A 20,887-nucleotide genomic window follows, 5' to 3' on the forward strand; every position below is an offset into this window, starting at 1 on the left:
ACAGATTCTTTAGTTTTGTCCGATTTTTACATCCTTTATCAGGAAAGTTGGGCAAAGTCAGATCCTTTGTTCAAATATTCAGAAAGATGTTGAAGACGGGAGGAGAGGAAATGAAGCGAGGTCCCTGACAGATTGAGATCAACGCGGAAAATGAATTATCACGCAGAGTGGAGAGATGCGTGCCTCGTCTTTGTTTCTTCCCCTGGAAAGAGTAAACATCCATGTTACTCAGCGTGTGGTTAGTTACAAGTGCCAATTAAAACGGAAGAAGCAGGAGCCGTGATAATTGAACAGGACATGTACTGTAGATCAATCAAACATCTTAAGCTTTCAGACACTAATTAGACATTTAAAAAAAATACAAATAAAAAAATGCCTTTCATTTTAAACCGCAATGACCCCAAATGCATCTCATCACAAATGTACCTGTGATGAGATGGCTCTTTCCCCTCGAGCAGAAGAGTGCTTGTGCACTCTAGGACCTTTTTTCCATCTGCACCCTCGACTGTGCAATGTAAAAGCGGCAGGACTTTGAAAACACGTTATGTATCATTTGTGGAGGGTTATCAGGTTTAAACACGTGAGAGGAAATCTAAAAAACGCAAGAGCTGCCTGATGTAAATCACCTGGGAGTTCAAAATCTTCTATGAAAGTCTTATTTATTTAGATGCACGAGTACACTAATGTAAATTTGAGGAAATGTAGTTATTTGGTTTGAGTTGTTTGTTTCACGAGAGGATAATTTCTTCGGAAGATTTGCGCGTGTTAACAGAATTGAATCCTATTACCTTAACTTCAGCAGTGAGATGCATCACAGTTGCTTGTTGCTTCACCAAGGCAATCTAATTTTTTAAATGATGCACACAAACCATGCCCGTCATTTGCATAAAAATAACGTGCCGTGTCTCGTAATGTGTTTTGTTTATTTTTCCCACTATAGGAGCTTAACAAACAATAACCTTGTGATTCTCATTACCTGAATTCATCTACAAGGTCCAGTGTGTGATGTTTATGAAGTATGTTTGTGCAGCTTATAATGGGAAATTTTAGCTTTAACCTTATTATAATTGTATTTTTATATTGTACTTTAGGGCAAGTAGCTCGCTTTACGTTTCTGCAAACGACCTGAAAGCTAAAACCTTAAGAAGAATCACATCCTTTCTGGTATACAAAGGCCACCGTAGTTCCTTGGTTCACTTGGGAAAGGATTTCACTAATTCTCACATGCTGCACCTTTAAAATGACTTATTTATTAAGTCCTCTAACAGATATAGTGATTATAGTCGGAGGATGTGATGCTACATGCAGAGAACAGAGAAAACTGACATTAACATGCGTTTTTATAACCAGGACCACTTTCATTACCTTTTCCTTAATCACGACTTGGCGCGGCACAGCTTGACTCTAGATGGTTTGGGTATCAGACACGTCTGTAGTTCCTCCTCAACATGAGCACAGTCTTCAAAGCACAACTGCACGAAACTACTGGCTACTGCTAACTAGTGACGAGCAAAGCAGTTGTTTTCAGTGCTCTGAATCATTAGAATCAGTTAATTAAAAAAAGATTTGTTCGCTCTTATGAGTGAACTAGAATCAGCCCTGGTCAGAGATGGTCTGCACTATACTTATCTCTCGCAGGTAGAGTTAATTGTATTAAAATGTTCTGTCCAGATTTTTGTCTCCCAGTGTTTCCGCCCACGTCTTTTTTGATCTTTTCCCTTCCTATGGGACGGTAAAAACGGTATTCATGGAGAGGCACAGGAACCACGGTGGCTGAGCGCTTCCTAACTTTAAAAATTAGTATTGTGCATCAAATATACAAAAAGGTACATGCTGGTTTCAGGCTCCAGAAACTGAGAGTGGTGCACAGTTAAAGCAAATTCCTGTCTATCATCCTCCACTCTCTACTTTGTCTCTGTCGCATTTTAGTATAATTTTAACATTCATCATAACATTTTTTAAGTTTTAAAAGAAAGGAGAAGATTTTAAAGAAAGCGGCTATGTGAGCAATGTATAGCCTATGTCTTTTTAAAAGAGAGTACCAGGACAAATATTACACCAGCTGCTCCAAGTAGAAACATCTGTGTTTGGCAGAGGTCTGTGTAAAATGAGAAAGCCAACACAGAAGGAGGGAGAGGACGCCAATTCCAAAGTGCTGCTTGTCATTATTTTTATTTGTTGCCTCGGTGCCAAATGCAATTGTGTGACCCAAAACAATAGGCTAAAAACTATCTAATGTTGTTTTTCTCTCAGTTTTTACATCTATTACCCGTTAACTGTGAGATTCACATGCGGAAGTAGCACCACAAAATGGAGTGAACGCCTTCGGCACCAGCTGCCGGTCTCGCCTCCCCTCCCTGCCACATACTGTCAAACCAGCCAGCTGCTTCTTTTCCTCCTGAATCAGAAATTGGGGCGACGCAGGTGAGTCACTGGGTGTGGAGGAGACCTCAGAGGAAATAACTCCAGGCTCGCCACTGGAAGGGGTTTTCAAATTGCCTCCTGTTTGAAAGTTGTTTGGGTTAAAAACGTCTCATGTACACAATCTGCCGCTTCCATCCATCACCTAAGGAGCTCCTCCAGCACTTTCTGCCCAAATGTTGAAATGTCCTTGGGCAAATTACTGAACCTTAACTACCCTTGACAGCCATACCGGCAGTGTGAGAATGGGACGCATTATAGAGAATAACTCTGTATAAAAACTTGGTGTGAATGAATGTGATCCAGAAGAAGCATGAGCAAAGTTGGTAATTATCATTTGGGCTAATTTATGGCCTGATTTGCAACAATCTTGGCACGGATTGATGCTGTCGTGTGTGTAACAGTTTTCAAACATGATTTTCAAGCCAAAAAAATCGAGATACACGGATGCAGAGATGTGATATGAACCGGGCAGAGATTATCTGAGATTGGACTTGTAACTGGACGGATGATGCACTACAGTGATTATTTGCTTGGGATCCCCAAGTCCCTGCAGTTACCACCAGAAATAATTTAAATGGCATGTGGTCGTGCATGTCGACCAGATTGTTGTTATTGTGTGTGTTAAAGATGGTGTAGGCCACAATTTTACCTGTGGATGTGCAGTTAACCCCCACGGATCGGGTCGTGTGGGCCATACAAAGTCTTATTTCTGCAGTGGGTTGTGTGCTGGACCCCATCTCATTAAATTAATCAATTACTCCAACCGGAATTCCTGCCATCACGCCTGTCAGCTGGTTCCTGACAAATGTTTGCTTCATTTAGTACAAGCGTTAATCGGCTGGACTTCCTTTGATTTTAATCGTTTCATGTTTTTCCTTCAAAATCAGTCTCTAAATGTCTTACTGCAGTAAGTAGTAGAGGCTTTTTTTAAGTGTCAGATCAAAGAGATGTCAGTGCTTGACTGCAGTATCTTTTTAAAACCTTCAGTGTGTGTGCTTTTCATTTCTGTTTTCTTTCTTCTTCTCAAGTTCTCAGTTCTTATTTTGAACCTTTACCTTTCCCAAATGCTCCTTTTGCCACCAGCATCTCTACGTCTGGATCCAATCACAATGACACATCCAAGTCATGAAATATCCACAGCAGTATTGTGAAATTTGGAGAATCATGGTGTTGCAGATGTCCACTTGTCTGTTCCCAAACCTGGTCCTCATGAGGCAGAACCTTATTTTTGAGGAACTGTTTCAGTTTAGGTCCAAATGAATGGCAGTCAATGTGAGTCCTTAAAAGCTGCACGGACCTCTGTGTGTGTGTGTGTGTGTGTCTGTGTGTGGGTGTGTGTGTGTGTGTTGATGTCAAAAAGTACTCTCCACCTCTAATGGCTCATTATCGTTGCATCCCACGTACACACACACGCATGTCCACACAGTTTCAAGTCATCATCACCTAGAGGGTGCATACGTGTTTATCAAAAATGCTTTTTCTGAAAAGCCAATTTACCACATTGGTGCGTGTGTGTGTGCACATTACATGAGCTGTTACATTTTGTTATTATCGGCTTTTATCCTCATGTCAACAAAATATTGGCTGTGGCCTTGTTTGACTTGGCCGACTTCATTTCTAATTCCCTGTATTCTGAGAAATAAAACTGCTCATACTTGAGGAGGAAGACTCATTTTCCTGTAATTACATTTCTTAAAAGGACTTTTTCTTGTCACACAGCACATTGTATTGCGACATTGGGGATTAGAAGACGTCAAAGCAAAGTGAATACACATGAGAGCGTGGCTCTGGCTGCATTTTATTTCCCTCTCTGAGTCAGACAGAAGACTTCAGTGAACCAGACAAAAACCCGACATGGTCGTGTCCTCCATCCATACATCTGAATTTATCCCGTAAGGGGACACCTCTCAATTTGAAGCTTTACTGACCACTTCTTGCTGCTGGGGTTGTTTGATCCTTTCGGTAGTGAAAGGAAAACGGGGGAGTCACACCACTGATCAAATATTTGATTATATACTGCTAACTGTGCTGCGGCTTGTTGAAACACTATCCAGAATTATGTGTGCACTCTCACTGGTGTCATGCATTTGCATCTTAATGTGCTAATTGCTACCCAAGGTATAATGGAATGCTATATGGGAAAAGGCCTGCTGTCTAATTGTGTCCTTCCCTTGATTATTTCTAAATGTCAGATGTTCAATCAGGGTAGAAAAGGCCATTTTCAACTCTGCCTCTGCCTTTGGCCAGCGTCATTGGCTAAAAGATCCGTCAGTGGGGGGGGATGATAGAGTAGCTGTTTGTGTGGGAAAATAAAGCGCTGTTCAACATTTCCATGTCAATGAAGTCATTAAAAAGGCAAATGAAAGAGGGCAATGCATTATCGCTCGCAACCTTTTAGTGCACGTGTCGCATGGAGACGCATTTATTTGAACGGCTCTGTGAATGGAGAGGTTTCTTTCTGTGGTGATTACAGTGTCAGGGGCTCCTCTAATAACAGTCCTGGTGACCTTCTTGTGGGATGAAAGGTGCAGACATTTGAATTGGATGTACTTTCCATTTAAATTTAGGACAGATTTTGGTTTGAAAACAAACATGGTGAGGTTTGTTAAAACTAATACTGTAAAAGTTGTTCCAGTTGAAACAAAAAAGGGTAGGGCTAACTATCAATTTTTTTGGGGTACCAGAGTAATGGTACGGTACGGGTGGAACTAGACCCACAACAGTCAGCTGATTGGGGCGACAGAAAAGCGCCACGCAGTCTATTCTCATACAAAGCTTGTCTGTGTCTTGTTGAGACAAACAGGAAAAACAAGCTGCTGGAAGTTCTCCATTGTTTTATGTAGTGTCGCATTAAATGTCGCTGACACGGCTATCAGGCACAGCAGTCACCCCGTCTACCAAGTAAAGGTACTGTTCTCAGTCGAAAGGCAAGCCTGACTGAGGGCTGTACCGTCCCATATGGTACCGTACTGTACCAAACTGAACTGTATCATGACGGAAACAAGTGTTTGAAGTAATTACCAAATTGTCCAGCAATGGGTGCTTTGATCACAGCTGGGCCTGTATCATCCATTCATTGCACCAAAACATCTGAAAAGCATTCTGTGGAAGATTTTCTGGTTCTGCACCAAAATCTGTGATAAATCTGACGAGTTTAGCCATTAGCTTTCACCAAAGCAAAGTTGGCAGTGGAGTTAGCAGAGTCCACAGGGACGGCTCCAACGAGCATGTGTCATCATGTTTGTCCCTCAGCAGATATGGGTAGAACGCGAGATGACTCACTCGACAGCGTGAAACCGTTGCGAGATAACGTAACTGGCAATTATCAACAATTAAATTCACTGCCAGCTAATTTTGGCATTGACTTTTGTTGACAAGGTCGACTAATTGTTGGACCCCTAACCAGAGCTGCCCTCACAAATACCTTATGATGGCAGCCAGTAAAGAAGTGTCTCTGGCAGCCATATTCAAGGCCCTCAATTTAGAACAGGTGATTGCGTTGATAATTGCATTAATCACATATGATTAGGCATCATTAGTTTGTCCTTCTTTCATCACTCAGCACCAGAAAAGTATGAGTATGTGCTATTTTCAGCTATTTTCAATACAATACTAGTTGTATTTCCGTTACAGTTTTTTCGCAAAATAAAAGCGACATTCCATTATTCATCTTAACATCTTGTCCCCTCAAAGCATTTCATGTTTCCATGATTTTGGAACAGTGATCTCGATTGTCACTACTGCTGTTGCTGCGATTGTTTTCACCAGAAGATGAAGGCAGCGTGTGAAATACATACCACGCCCTCTTGTCCGAAGTGCACTGGTCATGTGACCCCCTCCTATGTCATGTCCGGTGATGTGTAAATGCGAAAAAAAAGTGTTTTTGTTACACTGTTGCAATAGACCTTTATATCAGCATTTCTAAGGGTAATGGAAACACAACTGATGATAAGGCTGTTGGTGTTTTATACTTTTATTTCTGCCAGCCAAACCCATGAAAAGGAATATTCACCCACTCTCTTCTCCGTTTACATTCTGATGTCAAGGCTGATTCACTCGCTTTCACACATTCAAGTTGATATGTGTGAACTAGATCAAATGAAGCCGCGACACTAAATTCATACCTTTTATAATGACTTTGTGCATAATTGAAAAATTGCCATGCATTAGGTGTGCATGCATGTTAACATTTTGTCTATTAGACTCTGTGTTACTGTCATTATAGCGTCTATTTATGGTGATAAAGACTCTTGTCTTGTAGGGTAGGAGACAAACAAGACACAGCTTCATTCAGTTCTCAGTGGAGCTATGTTCCTCTGTCATGAGCAAAACTTTTGTCACTTTTTTGGGGGTTTTCAGTTCCTGTTCGGTTTAGCTGTACTTGAAAACGCCGGTCTCAATGAGCAAATAAATTGGTTTAGGTAAACATTCTGAAGTGTAGATACTAGGAGTGTGTTTCTGTGTATATATATATATATATATATATATGTATATATACAGTATATATATATAAATATATCAGAGCACATAAATCATCAAGACATTGTCACTGTGTGTGTGCGCAGGTTTGACAGCACAATTTCCACTTTGACTTTTCTTCTTAACTCCTGCCTTCCTTATCAAACTGTACGTTCTCCCTGATATGTCGGAGCCACTGCTGCTGCTGCTGCTGCTGCTAATGCCGCCACTGCCGCTGCTGCTGCTGCTGCTTCCTCCACAGAATGAATCACATAAACATCTGGAACACTCTTATATAGCATCCTGCTACAGTTCACGAAGATGTGTCCTATAGATATGAGCAAGCGGCTTCTCGAATGATTGAGCCAAGGTGGTAGAGCCAAGGGACGTAGTGATGTGCAGCATACAGTGATTGCACAAGTTCCAGGGTTTTAAAATATAAGATTTCATCTTCAGCAGGAACACAAAGTATATGCAAATTAAGGCAGCGTGTGGTTTAAAGGGTTGCCGATGAAAATGCACTGATTCTGAGCCAGCGAGTCTCGGCTACCAACACCACCTGCTGGGCCTGTGTACAGAATTGCGGTGTGGTAAAATAAAAGGGGCAGAGAAATCGGTTAAGAGGGACGTTTGATTTATTGTTCTCATTATCGAGTCTTTAGTGTCACCGCTGGAAACAGGAGGCAGGTAGTCACAAACCGCATACACTCTTGCTTAACACAGTGAGTGGGTATTTTTTTTAAAGCATGCACATGTGAATGTTAAGTAGTTTCATGTTTCACTTTTATACAAAAAAATAATAATTTTAGCTTTAACTCCAGTAGAAGTGGTGTGGTTTTTTTCATAAAAAAAAATATTGGCATCATGTAATCAAACATGGCATTTAAAGGGTTAAAATCCTGATAATTATTTAATATTTTGTAGTTTTCGATCTGTATTATATTTATAGCAGATTTTAGAAGTGGACATGATGCTACTCAAAAACTAAAATTGCATCAAAGTCCATATTTTGGCTAATCTTTAACATGTTAATGGGAAAGTCCTCAAAACATGATTCATTTGGCAGAAAAATAATACGATAATAATAATAATAAGATATTCTTGCATTTCAACCTTTCAACCCAGGGTCCTACACACCTTGTGCGCTAGGACCCTAATAATCAAAGTGAAATTCAGTTGTTATTGTTAAAATATTTGCAGTAACTTTGACAATGTTTATATATTTATTTATTTTTTTAAAAACACATTAAAATTGTGTATTTCATTTACTAAAAATATCCTTTTTAGGGCTTTTGAACTATTTAGAAGTTCAATAGTTAATCACGATTAATCACATTTTAATGGAGTGTTTAAAATTGCAGTTTTAACAAGTCCATACAAACAATGTAAAACTGTTCTTGAATGAATTATAGAAGGTTACACTCTGAACCTGACTTTTCTTATTATATTATTATATCTCATTGTATCTTATTAAGTATAATAGTCTCCTATCAAATAGGAACTATAACAAATTGCTGAGAGTGTATTGGGAAACCTGTATTGAACATTTAACAAAAGGAAACTTGATCTTTTAAGAAATACATATAATACTACTTTCTAAGTGTTTTAAATAAAGCCGCCTCAGGGTTTCGCTCCTTTTGGGCCTTTTGTTCATAAGTATCTGAGAATCAAATGTCTTTGCTGGTCAATGTGTGTGAAAAAGACGGTGACACAAAAATCCATAAAGCCTATTGATTTCTCCTGTCACATGACCTTCAAGGTACTTGCCGAATTGAATTTTTGTGAAAAGGCAACATAGAGACTCACAGTATTATGATATGCATGTCTATGTTTTATAACATTGGCACCGGGATTCTTATTTAAAACTTTCTCTCGATATATATTTTTTTTATTTGTGTGTTATTTGCATGTACACAGTTTTTGAGTGAAGACCTTTTTTAAATGTTCTTTTTTTTCCTGAAAAGATTTGATAGACAGAAGGGCAGATGCACTGTACAGAAGAGTAGGGCCACAAATTCTGGGATTAAAGTCAGAATTCTGAGATTAAAGTAAAAGAAAAAAAAAGATTAATGTCAAAATTCGAATCCCAATTCGATTAGATTAAAGTCAGAATTTTTACTTTAAACTCAGAATTCTGACTTTAATCTCAGATTTCTGACTTTAATCTCAGAATAATGACTTTAATCCCAGAATTCTGATTTAAATCTTAGAATTCATGCTGGGGTTTTTTTTTTACATGTGGCCCTAATACTCTTCCGTAGTGTTGCATGAATGTTTGAGTGAATGTCTGTGAATGGGTTAATGGCAAAAGCTGTAGTACAAAGCAGCTTTGACTGCTCATCAAGACTCGAAACCCTAGATAGACAGATTAGTTTTTGTCCTATCGTCAGCACCAGACATACAAACTACACACATTAATTTAAGGCAAAGCCAAAAAACAAAAACTTCTTAAAATAAAAACAGGAGTCAAAAATCAACAACCCCACGGAGGGGGAAATAAATATATAAATGAGAAAGCGTAGTCGGCATGAATGCAATCTCCGTGTGATTATCCCCGCTTATTTTAGACTACTGTTAAAGACTGGTAATTGGGATAAATTATCATAAATAGCTGATCAAAAAACCACGGCGGATTTCCACTTCCTCCTGCAGGTGTTGAAGTTAGTCATCCAATGTTTTTTTTTTCCATCTGAACCTTCTGTCAAAGAGGAGAGAGAAAATGGTGATGGTTCAGTGATTGACAGAGCTGCACTATTGCTGCTGCTGCTGCTGCTGCTGAAATGGGAGTTTTTCATTGGCAAAACTTGGAGCCACTGATGAGATTGTATCATGGATGACTGCCGAAGGCCACTGTGGGTTAATAACATCCCTTCCAGACGGTTCATGGAGTGTCACGCCATGAGAAACATTCACATACAGTAGCTCCTCAGACTAGGGATGGCAATTGTTGAGATTTTAATGGCACTACTTCTTTTATAGATGCCGTGAATCAATCCCCTACTTTAATGGTACTCTTATTAGTTGTTTTTAGGAGAAAGAAATGAAAGAAAATTTGGAGTATGTAAATGTACGAGTAAGTAAATGTTATCGTAAAATATTTATTTACAGAAATTGGGTTGTTTAAGAGGTTTATCAAAAGAATATACATCTGTACAGTGGACATTTTTGTCCTAAATGAGTTAAGAGAGTAGTAAAACATTTTTTTTTACATACTACACAAATACTAATATAAGCATCGAAGTTAATATTTTTTAGCAAATCTTCAAGCATATTCAAGACTGAAAATCCCAACATTCATATATGTTAAATGAAAAACAACTAATTTTGTGTTTTTTATAAATAACATTTAGTAATGAAATTGGCAATTAAAGGGTTAACATTCTCCAAATTGTTGAATATTTAGTATTTTTGAGCAGGGCTCATGTTGTTTAAGTGATTCATGCAGGGGGAAAAAAACGGAATAAAATATGAATCTATTTTTGGAAGTTGACATTTTTGTCGTCTAATGACTCAAGAGTATGGTAAATAGTTTTCACAGTGACCTATCAGAAATTTTAATTTCTAAAATTTGAAATTCAAATTGTATTTTTTCTGAGCGAGGGAGACTTTCTTACAAAAAAAAGTACATACACTAACACAGCCAATATGATTAAGAAGGAAATCAGGATCATAACATAACCACCATTGTCAGATGAATAGGAACATGCGAGAGAAGATGTTCCTGAAGTCAATGTAGAGATGAAACACTTAGCTCTGAGACCATGTGATCAATTTTCTCCTCTGGTGAAGCAAAAGACTCTCAAAGAGGCATGGAAATGTACACAATATCGATGTGAGAATCAAAGAATCAATCAAAGAAGGCTGAACTTCCTGTTTTTTTCCCCCTCTGCTGCATGTTTTGGCTGCATCCTTCTCATACACCTCATTACCACTGGCATGAGTAATTACCAGAGAGCAACAGTGACAAGCACAGATTGGAGTGAATCCATTGCTCAGGCAGTATACTTCTGCAGCAATATATTTAATGTTTGTTTCCAGCATTTTATTACTCGGCAAAACAGAACGAAGGATTTGTGTCTTTGTTCGTGCTGAATTTTACGTCAGTACAATGCAAATTTTCACACAGATTTAACAGGGGGCTCAGATTAGAGACACCGCTCCTACAACAACACAATTTTGCCAGATGTCGCTGCTCCTGTGTTCGGCAAATGGAAAAGCAAAACATTCACATGAGCACCAACACTTATGATAATTGGTTGAATTTGTTATGATTTGCAAATAGATGCTTTTAAACCTAACGGCCCCGTTTTACATCCAGCCCAACAAAGCTGGCTTTGGTTTTTTAAGGCAGATATGATGGAGTTGTTATGTTGCTGTCAGGTTCCCATGTCTGTTCAAAGGTAACTCTAAACGTATTCCACCAAGGTGTCAGCATACCTGGCTTTTAAAGGGAAATAGAATGTACTCCGAGTGGTTTGTTGCCATTTATAGCCAAAACGCAACAATGATCAACTTATAGAGTGTATACAGCCTTTTCAAGCATTACACTAATTACACTAACATTTCTAAAGATATTTCTAAAGATTTTTCCTCTCCTGTATGAGTGTACACTCCTAAGGCAGGGGTCTCCAACATGTAGCTCGCAAGCTACCAGTAGCTCCCAGTCCTTTTCCAAGTAGCTCGCTAAGGTTTTAGTATAGAACATAAACCTGCTTACATCCGAGCCTCGACCTGGCAACCCTCGAACCGGCCCGACGAGCCTTTCAACTCTGAGCCGCTTGAACCAGACATGTCCAAAGGAACTCTTCTTCTTTGGTAGGAATGTGACCCATTTCCTGCATTTCAGACTTGTACCACCACACGATGGTGAAGTGGGATACTACAGGACCCTGGCGCACGTGTACACCAGGGTCCGCAATATTCGCACGTTCTGTGGTGCATTGCACGGCATGTGCGCGGAAGTATACCAGGGCCTTAAAGGACCAAACATTGAATCAATTGATTTAGAAAATATCAGATTAATAGACTTTTAAGAATTAAGCTATTAGATTGTTGAAGCTGATTATTACTTATTTTTTTCACTCAGGCTGAATTTCATGTAAACCCGCTTGTAGACCGTTGACTGAACAGTACACACTGGGAGGAGGAGGAGGAGGGAGTTTGTAAAGATGAGACATGGATGCAAATGTGTGTTTAGACCTCATGCACAGACATTTCCCATCTAATGGTTTAATAAAATATGTGCAATTAATTATTTGCCTACTCTTTTGCAAAGAAGCCCCACACTGTCACGCTCAACGTGTTCCTGTGCGTATTACCCCCTCCCCCCCAACATTATCTGACTATGAATCAAACAGTATGATTGTGTCATTATTTTAATGTTAGTCCTCATGGATTCAAATAGATTGTTTCTAAAGTACCGTCTTGCATAAGAAGAGGAAGTTATGCAAAGCCAAGCAGTTAAATTGGAGTGTGTGCTTTATTTATGCAAAGTGATCTCAGCGAGCTGTCAAACCGTCTCTACTGCTTAGTCTTTTTTAAGAAAAGGACACGTTCTCAATTAGCTCTTTGGAGTTTTTGGAAGTTGTTCACAAAGTCAAACGCTTCTACTCTACCCGATTTCATTCATTTCACATCCCATTGTAGTCTGTAAATAATCAACTTTCACATCTGCCCTTCCAATGTCTCAGGTTTTTTCACCACTGTTTTGTTTTTTTTTTACCTTCCATCCATCGCAACCACCACAGACCTTTCCTGGCCACATTGTCCACTTTGAGTCAATCCCCAGGCCCTCCAAGGAGATATAATTTCTCCACCTAGTTCTTCATCTGCTCCAGGTCTCCTCCAAATTGGATGTCCCAGAACCACCTCAACTGGCTCCTTTCCATGCAAAGGAGCAGTGGGTCTAGTCCGAGTCCCTCCTGGAAGGCTGAGCTTTTCACCCATCTGAGAAAACCCATTTTGAAATAATGGAAATTTCAAAATGGTTCAATGTTCCATTAAAGAAAACGCCAAACTAACAATTTAGGACATAAACGTATTACTGATGCTATCAATCAAGTGAAGATTGGACACTGGTCATCCATGTCTTTGGACATGGAACATTAAAGTTAAGGGTCTTTATTGTCAATACTGAAATTGCACAATGAAATTACGAGGTCAGATGAAGGATTAATGAGAGCCACTCCGGCTGAGCGCACTGCCCCAATGGACCATTGAATGTGGACCAAAGCATTCATACATGTTTTGATGGTGGAAGGTAAACCGGAGAGCCCGGAGGAAACCAACACAGACATGGCGAGAACATGCAAACTCCTCACAGGAAGGTCGCAGACCGGGAACCGAACCCATGCTCATTAACATTCCTTTTAAAAGAATACACGTTTCACATTCACATTTACCTCACTTTCCAGTCCAGAGACTGTGTCCGTTTTTATATTTTCCATCTTTGTGTGGAAAGCTACTCATTTTCTTTACAAAAAAAAAGAGAGAAAGATGAATTAGGGATCAGTGATCCATGAATGACTGTAGCCTGGATGTTGTGTATGAAAACTCCAGGCTTCAGTCAATGAATCCAAAAATCAATCCTGGAGTGTTATTGGAGGATATTAGAAGACCTTTTCTCCTTGTCAATTTTTATTTAATGTGGAAAATCAAGGACCATGAAGGCACCCCATATGGTTCCTTTGCCCATATACGTCGGAATGTGCAAGAAAAACACAAATAAAGTGAAAGGAACATTATAGAACAGTGTTTCCTCAATCGTGGTCCTCAGGAGGCATGTGTTAGATGTTTCCCTGCTCCAACACACCTGATTGATTTCATCAACTTTCCATCATTAGTGTTTGAGATATTACTGTAGATGCAGGAGAAGAAAGAGCTGTATAACCATACTTTCTGTCTTCTGGAACTGCTTTGAAGTTTCAAGTGTTGCAAGCCAGACGTAGCTCGCTAATGCACGGTAAAAACGTTAATGTGGTTTTGGACGCCGACGGAACTTACCAAATACAGATCTTTGCCCAGTAAAGGGTTAAAAATAAGTTTAATTTCCACTACCTGGAACAGGTCGACACTGGCCCTTCAATATACTACATTAAAATGTATTTCTTTGTGCTAAAGGGCAAGATCCATCAGTCAAACTTTACTTTTAATTGTACTATCAATTTGCAAGTTTTTCTTTATGTGTGTGTGTTAAATTGATCTTTGTGTTTCTGCAGCTCACCGCTGTTGTTTTTGTTTAACGAGGCAGCATTTGCATTTATATTGCTTTTAGAGCATGTGCATATACTGACTGTATGGTGTCGAGCCTGAGAAACTATCTCACAACTTTCAGTATCTAAATAGTCGGGGTGTCTGTGTGAGGCAGTCGCAAAAAAATAAAGAGAATGACGAGTGGATTTCTATCTGAATTATTGAGCACTGCAGTGACATTAACTGTGAAACGTGCAAAACACAAAATCACAGGAGACCTTTGTCTTTTTTTTGTCCACAGGGTGTAGGAGCCGACCCTCACACTGCCTTGGCTCTGAACCCCTCCGACTCCAAACTGTACAAAGAGAAAGACGAGCGGCCTTCGCTCCAGCTCCAGGAGTCGGACGAGATGAGCGTCAGGATAGGTAGAGCTGGGCCACACTCAGGCAAGCCTCCCTTCATATACCCACATCAACTGTTGTTACTAAACCATGCAGCCATTGCAGGTGCGCGTGTGTTGTTGTCAACTGCAACAGTTTCTATCCATCATTTGTCGATGCACGACAAAAACGACATAAACACGAACCGCATTGGCTGCTCTTGCTTGAAGCTTCTCTGATGGCTTCTTTTCACCTGTCACCTCTTTATCCTTAGATTTTCTCTTTTCCCTTTTTTCACGTCCGTCTTCCTGTGGTAATTCTGGTGGTGGTGTTCCTCTAACTCTGGTGAAAGCTCTTTTTGGGGCTCTAACTCACACGTCTCCCATAATATATGTTATATTAAACACAAACAGCACAGTGGGGGAAAAGCGAAGGACACATAAATGCAGACAAACAAATCGAATGGAAGCGCAGACAAAGGGAAATTGTCATTCTCACGAGGAGGAAAGTGCGAACAAAACAAACACAGTGGAGACGCGGGCTGGCGCAGTGTGACGACTGGCTCTCTCGGCGATAATAAGTTGTCGTGATATGAAATGAGAGCAGGAGGCGACAAGTCTGGATGAGTAAATGTTTCAGTCTAATCTCTTGGAGCGGTCACCACGTCCGGGATTCCTGCTCAGTGAGAAGTGAACGGGAGGTTATCGTTGTCGATTAAATACGTGGCGGATCTCGTCAGGTAGCCACAAGTCTTCCACCACACACGAAAGAACACTTTTTTTATTGGTTCTGCCCGGAAAGCACCGATGCAGTCACCCCAATTTAAACGCACGATGCATCATTTCCGTCCCTCAATCAAAACGATAACAAAAGAGCTAGTTTGATGATGTCGGGAAGCAGCGAAGCGAATTGTCTTCTTGTCTCGTTTGGTTCCTCTGTTCAGTGGCTGAGCTTCCTGCAAATGTCAGTGAGTGATTGTGATCCATTTGTGACGTAACATTCACAGTAAAATTAAAAAAAAATTAGGTTGTAGAGAATATTTCCTTCCTCCCTCTGATGTGTCATAGGAGTTTGGAGTTTGAAATGTTTTGACTAATGGAAGTGCAAAATATGTCACTGTATAACACTAGAGACTATATGGACTTCATTTGTTTATTAGTTTAGTTGTCAGAGACAAAAAAAAACACATTAAACGGATATTAAATGGTAAATGATCTGTAAAAGACTAACCCTCGACCTTCACATCATGTCAGTAGTATAAATCTTGCTTTTTTTTTTTCTTGCAATCTTTCTCCCGAGTTAAACTAAGAAGATAACCCACATTAGCTACGTTTATGTACAATAATGACAATTGCAAACGTGTATCACAGTCCTGTAAAAGTTAATTAAATAAGACAATCTAAAATGTACAATATTTACGCTACTAGCAGTGATTGTTACAGTTTATAATAATTCCTAGATCGTCTGTGATATCTAGAAAATTCAAAAACTACCGGAAATTGGATAGCGGAAAGCCGAGAAATAGAGCTTTGCGCCCTAATACTAGTCACTACGGTAGCCGTCAGGACTTCCTTTGTCATCCCTCACAGATACTGCCACATAATCTGAACTGAACATTCGTAGCAACCAAGGTTTCCGGATCACATCCTTCTTTTAAATCTGAAATTCCTGTAGTCTGAGTTCAGATTAAGACACAAGGCTTTGGCAAGAAAGAAATAAAGCTTTAACAATGAAACTGAGCAGAATAAGAGCCACTAAAAAAATGTGGCAGAATTCTTTTTTTTTTTCCTCCTCTGTCTGGAGGGAAGTGGTCTGACAATTTCTGAATCCGTGGCGATGTGAGCCACTGCAGCTCCCCTCGTGTACATCCCATAACATCCCCAACACTTGTAGTTAAAGTTTTATTATGACTTTACTAGCAAAAAATGTAACAAAGATACAGTTTCAAGTCCAAAAACAACATAATTGACCTATGAGGGATGTTCCTGCCTGAGCACAGCGCTACATTGTCTCCAGGTTTGACTTACTAGTGCATAATTATGAAGTTAAATTAATTAAATAGCATGGGAAATTGTATTGTATTGTATTTTTTTGTTGTTGATACCTTTTGTGATAGTTTTGGCAGCACATCTGACTCTAATCTAATCTAATCTCACTCCTCTCCACTTCCATCATTGTCAACCTTGTGTCGGCTTTTAATGGTAATCGGAGACATTTTTTTATCCCACCGATTTAAATGTCAGAGGGAGTTGGAGACGGAGCTGCTGACTGTTAGACGTCAAGAGAGTGCCATTGAAGTTGTTTTAAGGATTGTTGGAGGTGCTGGTGCACGATTATAACTTTTGGTGTTATAATGCACAGAAATCCATAAATGAAGGTGTCTTTTATGGTGTTTTGACTTTGATTGAGGTGTTTTTTTGGTAAAATGTCAAAAACTTTGGTCAAAAGAAGCTAAGTAATACGTTTCCTCTTGACAACTGCTTAAAAATACACTCTCTGCAGTTTTTATACTTGCCTTTAAATCTCTGTCGAGCCTGTGAGGGGTTCAGGACAGAACAATCTACAGTAGAGTGCACGTCTTTTATCCCAGTAAAAATCCTTTTTCATACCCAGAGGAATTTTGAACTCTTCCAGAAAACAGTGAGGGTTTTTTGCCGAGCTTTTGAAGTAAGAGCCCCGAGACTGACTCATGAACTCTCTGCCAAGAGGAAACACGACAGGCAGGAGTCTTAAAGATCCACTTCACCCAAGAAATACAGTTTATTGTTGTTTTTCTTTTACTTATTCTCAGAGATGAATGTGTTATTCGATCATCACACAGTGGATCTGAGATCTTTGAAGGTGACTTCCTTCAAAGAAAATAAAAGCCCTACACTGCTATTTAGTAAAAGATCTGAATAAAATTTAAAAAAGATATTTTGGTTGAATGAGCTTTGCCATCCTGGGGAAAACGAGGCGTATTCTCAACCAGATATACCATAGATTATATTATTCATTACTTTTACCCCATATTCGAGTTACTATGTAGTTCTGTATATATGATGAGATAGAAAAGGTGCTTTCAGATTAATAAATAACGCAGGATATAGAGATGACACAGATGAACTGGTGTTGGAAGTTTCCCCCGGGTTTGATTCCGTTTTGAAACGTAATATTCAAAGCAAGAAAATAACACTTCTAAATTAAACAAAGACATTGCTTTCAGGGAAACTTAATTTGAAAGTGCATTATGTGAGAAGAAACTTTAAAAGTTACACATTTTAAATGAATACAAGGATGAAGAAAAGCAGTTTAATCCCGGGTCGCAGCATTAAGAGCATTGTATAGTCTGTATATTGTGTAAATAGTTGGAGAAGAGGGTAAAGGAGTCGTTGAATTGCTGTTGTGTGTTAATAGGAACGGGGCAGGAACATGAAAGTTTGAAATTCAAATTCTTAAATATGTGTTGGGTGAATAAATGATGATTGACTAATTCCCACTTTGGTCCTTGCTCAGAGAGTTGTTGGACAACAGCCACAGTGACAGTGAGGAGTCTCTGATTACAGCTCACGCTGCTGCTGCTGCTGCTGCTGCTGTTTCTCAGTTAAACTTTTACATGTTATAAACTGTGAATGTTTCGACAATAAAAGAGAGGAGAGAGGGAGTGATACTGCGTCTGCCACTGAGCTGTAATTGTCCTGTACGGCGCGTATAATATTCATGTGGCTCAGTGATGACTGTCAAAGCTCCATGATAGCAATTTGTGAGTGAGGTGAGTTTTCATCTTCATTGGTGGGTTGTTGTTGTTGTTGGGTTTGTTTTTGGTTGTATAAGAATTTACATCATCAGCATCCACTCCTGAAAATTTTTCATTTTCACCGACAATATAAACCAGGGGTGTCAAACGCACGGCCCGCGGGTCACAACCAGCCCACCTGAGGGTACAATCCGGCCCGCAGGATGAATTTGTTCCAATTTTCACATGACAATTAGAGTCTAATCATCATGAACATTTGGAGATCTTGTTGTTGACAGGATATGCAATATAAAATTAATCATAATGTTGACTCAATGACACATACGTAGACGAAAACACGCATTTTATAAAGCCTGAAGATGTGACCTAGAAATACACACCCCCAGGATGTCCTCATAAGGAGTATATAAGCAATGTAAAGACAGCACATGAGCACTGACGTTAACAATTAAAAATAATAACAATTAGGTTTTATGTTACACACTTGGCTGTGAATGAGTCACTACATTGTGCACAAATTTGCTCTTGTCATGATGAAATTTGTGATTTGGGTCAGGATAGCTTTTTAAAAAAATGGGTCTCCATGTAGAAAGTTTGGGAAACACTGCAGTGGATAATTGACACCGGTTGGCTCTCTGTCACCGCTCGTTGCACGTTCTCCCAGGCTTAAGATTGTCTGCGGGCGAGGTTGTCTCATTAAACACCTCTTCGTGAAAGTCACTCAGAATAAGTTCCTATAACATTTGAGCGACACACTCACTCACTCACACACTTTTCTCTTCATTCTCTTCCGGTGTCCTGGAGTTATCATCAGGATTCTTCCATCTGTGATGTTTTCAGGTCTGATTGGTGCTGGGTGTCTTCGGGCGTCGTCTCCTCTGCTCTTTAGCTTCATTTCCAATGAAAACGCTTCTTCTTCTTTTTTTTCCATGGCTTCTTGCCTTCAAACGCCTCCTTCTGTGAGCAGTAACAAACTCTGCAGCCATTTTCAGAAGATAGAACAAACCAAATGTCCCACTGGGCTCTTCTGATGTGTGGTATATGACTGTGGATGGAATGTCTTGCCCTTTTTTTTCTTTATTCTTTTTTTTTTTTTTTACTTTATTCAGATTTATGGAATAGGATGTTAGCAGTTTGACACTTCCGTGAAATTGCCCCCTGTTCTCAGACAGTTTATGAATTGATTTTCTGCTCTCGGAAAACAACTTTAAGAGGCTTCCCACTCATCCAACTGTCCAAAGTTCTTCAGAGCAATCAGTGGCACAGAGAGGAGAAGAAATTATTTTTGAAAGGATTTTCAAATTGTGAGGCCACTTTCCCATTAGAAGTCCTTTTGAAATGTGTATCTTAGCCTGAGATTGGATGGATTTTTAGTCCCTGAATGTCATAGGTGACAAAGCAGATAAATTGATTTCACAATATTGGTTAAAACACGCACATTTCTCTCTATTTTAAACATCTTAAGACCGGCGGACGACATGGTAAATTAATGTTCAGGGGGGGTTAAGAAATCGATTAACAATTAAACAAAGCAGGAAAACCTGCTGTTCCTGCAGGACGACCGTGGCAACACATAGCAACAAAAACACCCCCGTAAACCTGTGCCTCCGACAGCTTGTGAAGCAATTAAGTGGCATTCGGGGGCCTAATTGTAGTGAAAACATGTTCTTTCTCATGTTTAATAGATCAGACGGGCACTTCCTGCTGTTGTCGGGTATCTGAAGTGGCAAGAACCCACCTCCCGAAAAAGCTTGTAAACCAATCATGGATGCAGGCGTTGAGCTATTCACACTTGCATGCGCACAAAAAATATGCCAGTTCCTACTCATACTCAATACATGGCTTCCTAAATAATTCAGCCGGCATTAGGAGAAATCAAAGTGTTCCTCATGGCGTTATTTTGGGTCTTTGAAACGTGACATATGGGCAAATGGAATTAGGCAGAAATGTCTCTGCACATCCAAAGAAAAACACTGAGCAGTATATGAATCAAAGTTACTTATGTTTGTCTTTTCCGGGCAAAAGCTGCAGCCCTATCTGACAGTTTATTTTTTAAATGATAATGATAACAATAATAATAATAAAGGGGAGGTGAAATCTTAATGCATTTCACCAAACCACAGGATTGACGAGTGCATGAAATTATCTGGAAAATAACTTAAGAGGAAGCAAAACGTCAGGGGAAAAGTTCCCAAAAGGGTTAGAATGATAGCCGTGCATGATACGGGACAATAAATATAGCCACCTATATGTTGTTAACCTTAATTTTAATACACAAACAACACTAACCTCGGGTAAAATCTACCCCGAAAAATATGTTACCCTCAATCACCCATGACCCATAATCGTGTGGGGTGAAAATCACCCAACGTTATTGCTCCAGGGTTAAATGTTCTCAGTAACATAAAACAACAGGTTTGTTGCTGTTGTTTTATGTTACCTGAGGGTGTCATTATATCAATGTTCCTCTAAGGAACATTTCCGTTCATCACATAAATCTCGTACATACACACAACATAGTTCTCAAGATGCTCCATAGTGCCTCTAGTGGTCAAAAATTGCCCTTCTGGGGTACATTTAAATGCAGTTTTATGTTTCTTTCCTTTAATTACAAACACTTTGTAAAATTACTTTGTGAAAGTAAAGGCAGAAGGTTACAGTCGGAGACATTGTTTTGTCAGCCTTCTTCCATTAGCCG

The 20,887-nt window shown here is 39.5% G+C and overlaps 1 protein-coding gene across 3 annotated transcripts in view; it reads left to right on the forward strand.

Annotated features, from left to right (window-relative positions):
* LOC131448679 (zinc transporter ZIP11-like) overlaps positions 1-20,887 on the forward strand; it is a 99,194-nt gene that overhangs the window by 52,573 nt on the left and 25,734 nt on the right. For 2 of the 3 annotated variants that reach the window (XM_058621335.1, XM_058621334.1), the window contains exon 5: positions 14,375-14,519. In XM_058621335.1, coding sequence (XP_058477318.1) covers positions 14,375-14,519 — 145 coding nt within the window. The remainder of the gene's footprint in view (positions 1-14,374; positions 14,520-20,887) is intronic. The other variant, XM_058621336.1, reaches the window with a different exon arrangement.

The sequence above is a fragment of the Solea solea genome, chromosome 21, assembly GCF_958295425.1.
Source record: "Solea solea chromosome 21, fSolSol10.1, whole genome shotgun sequence".
NCBI classification, from domain to species: Eukaryota; Metazoa; Chordata; class Actinopteri; order Pleuronectiformes; family Soleidae; genus Solea; species Solea solea.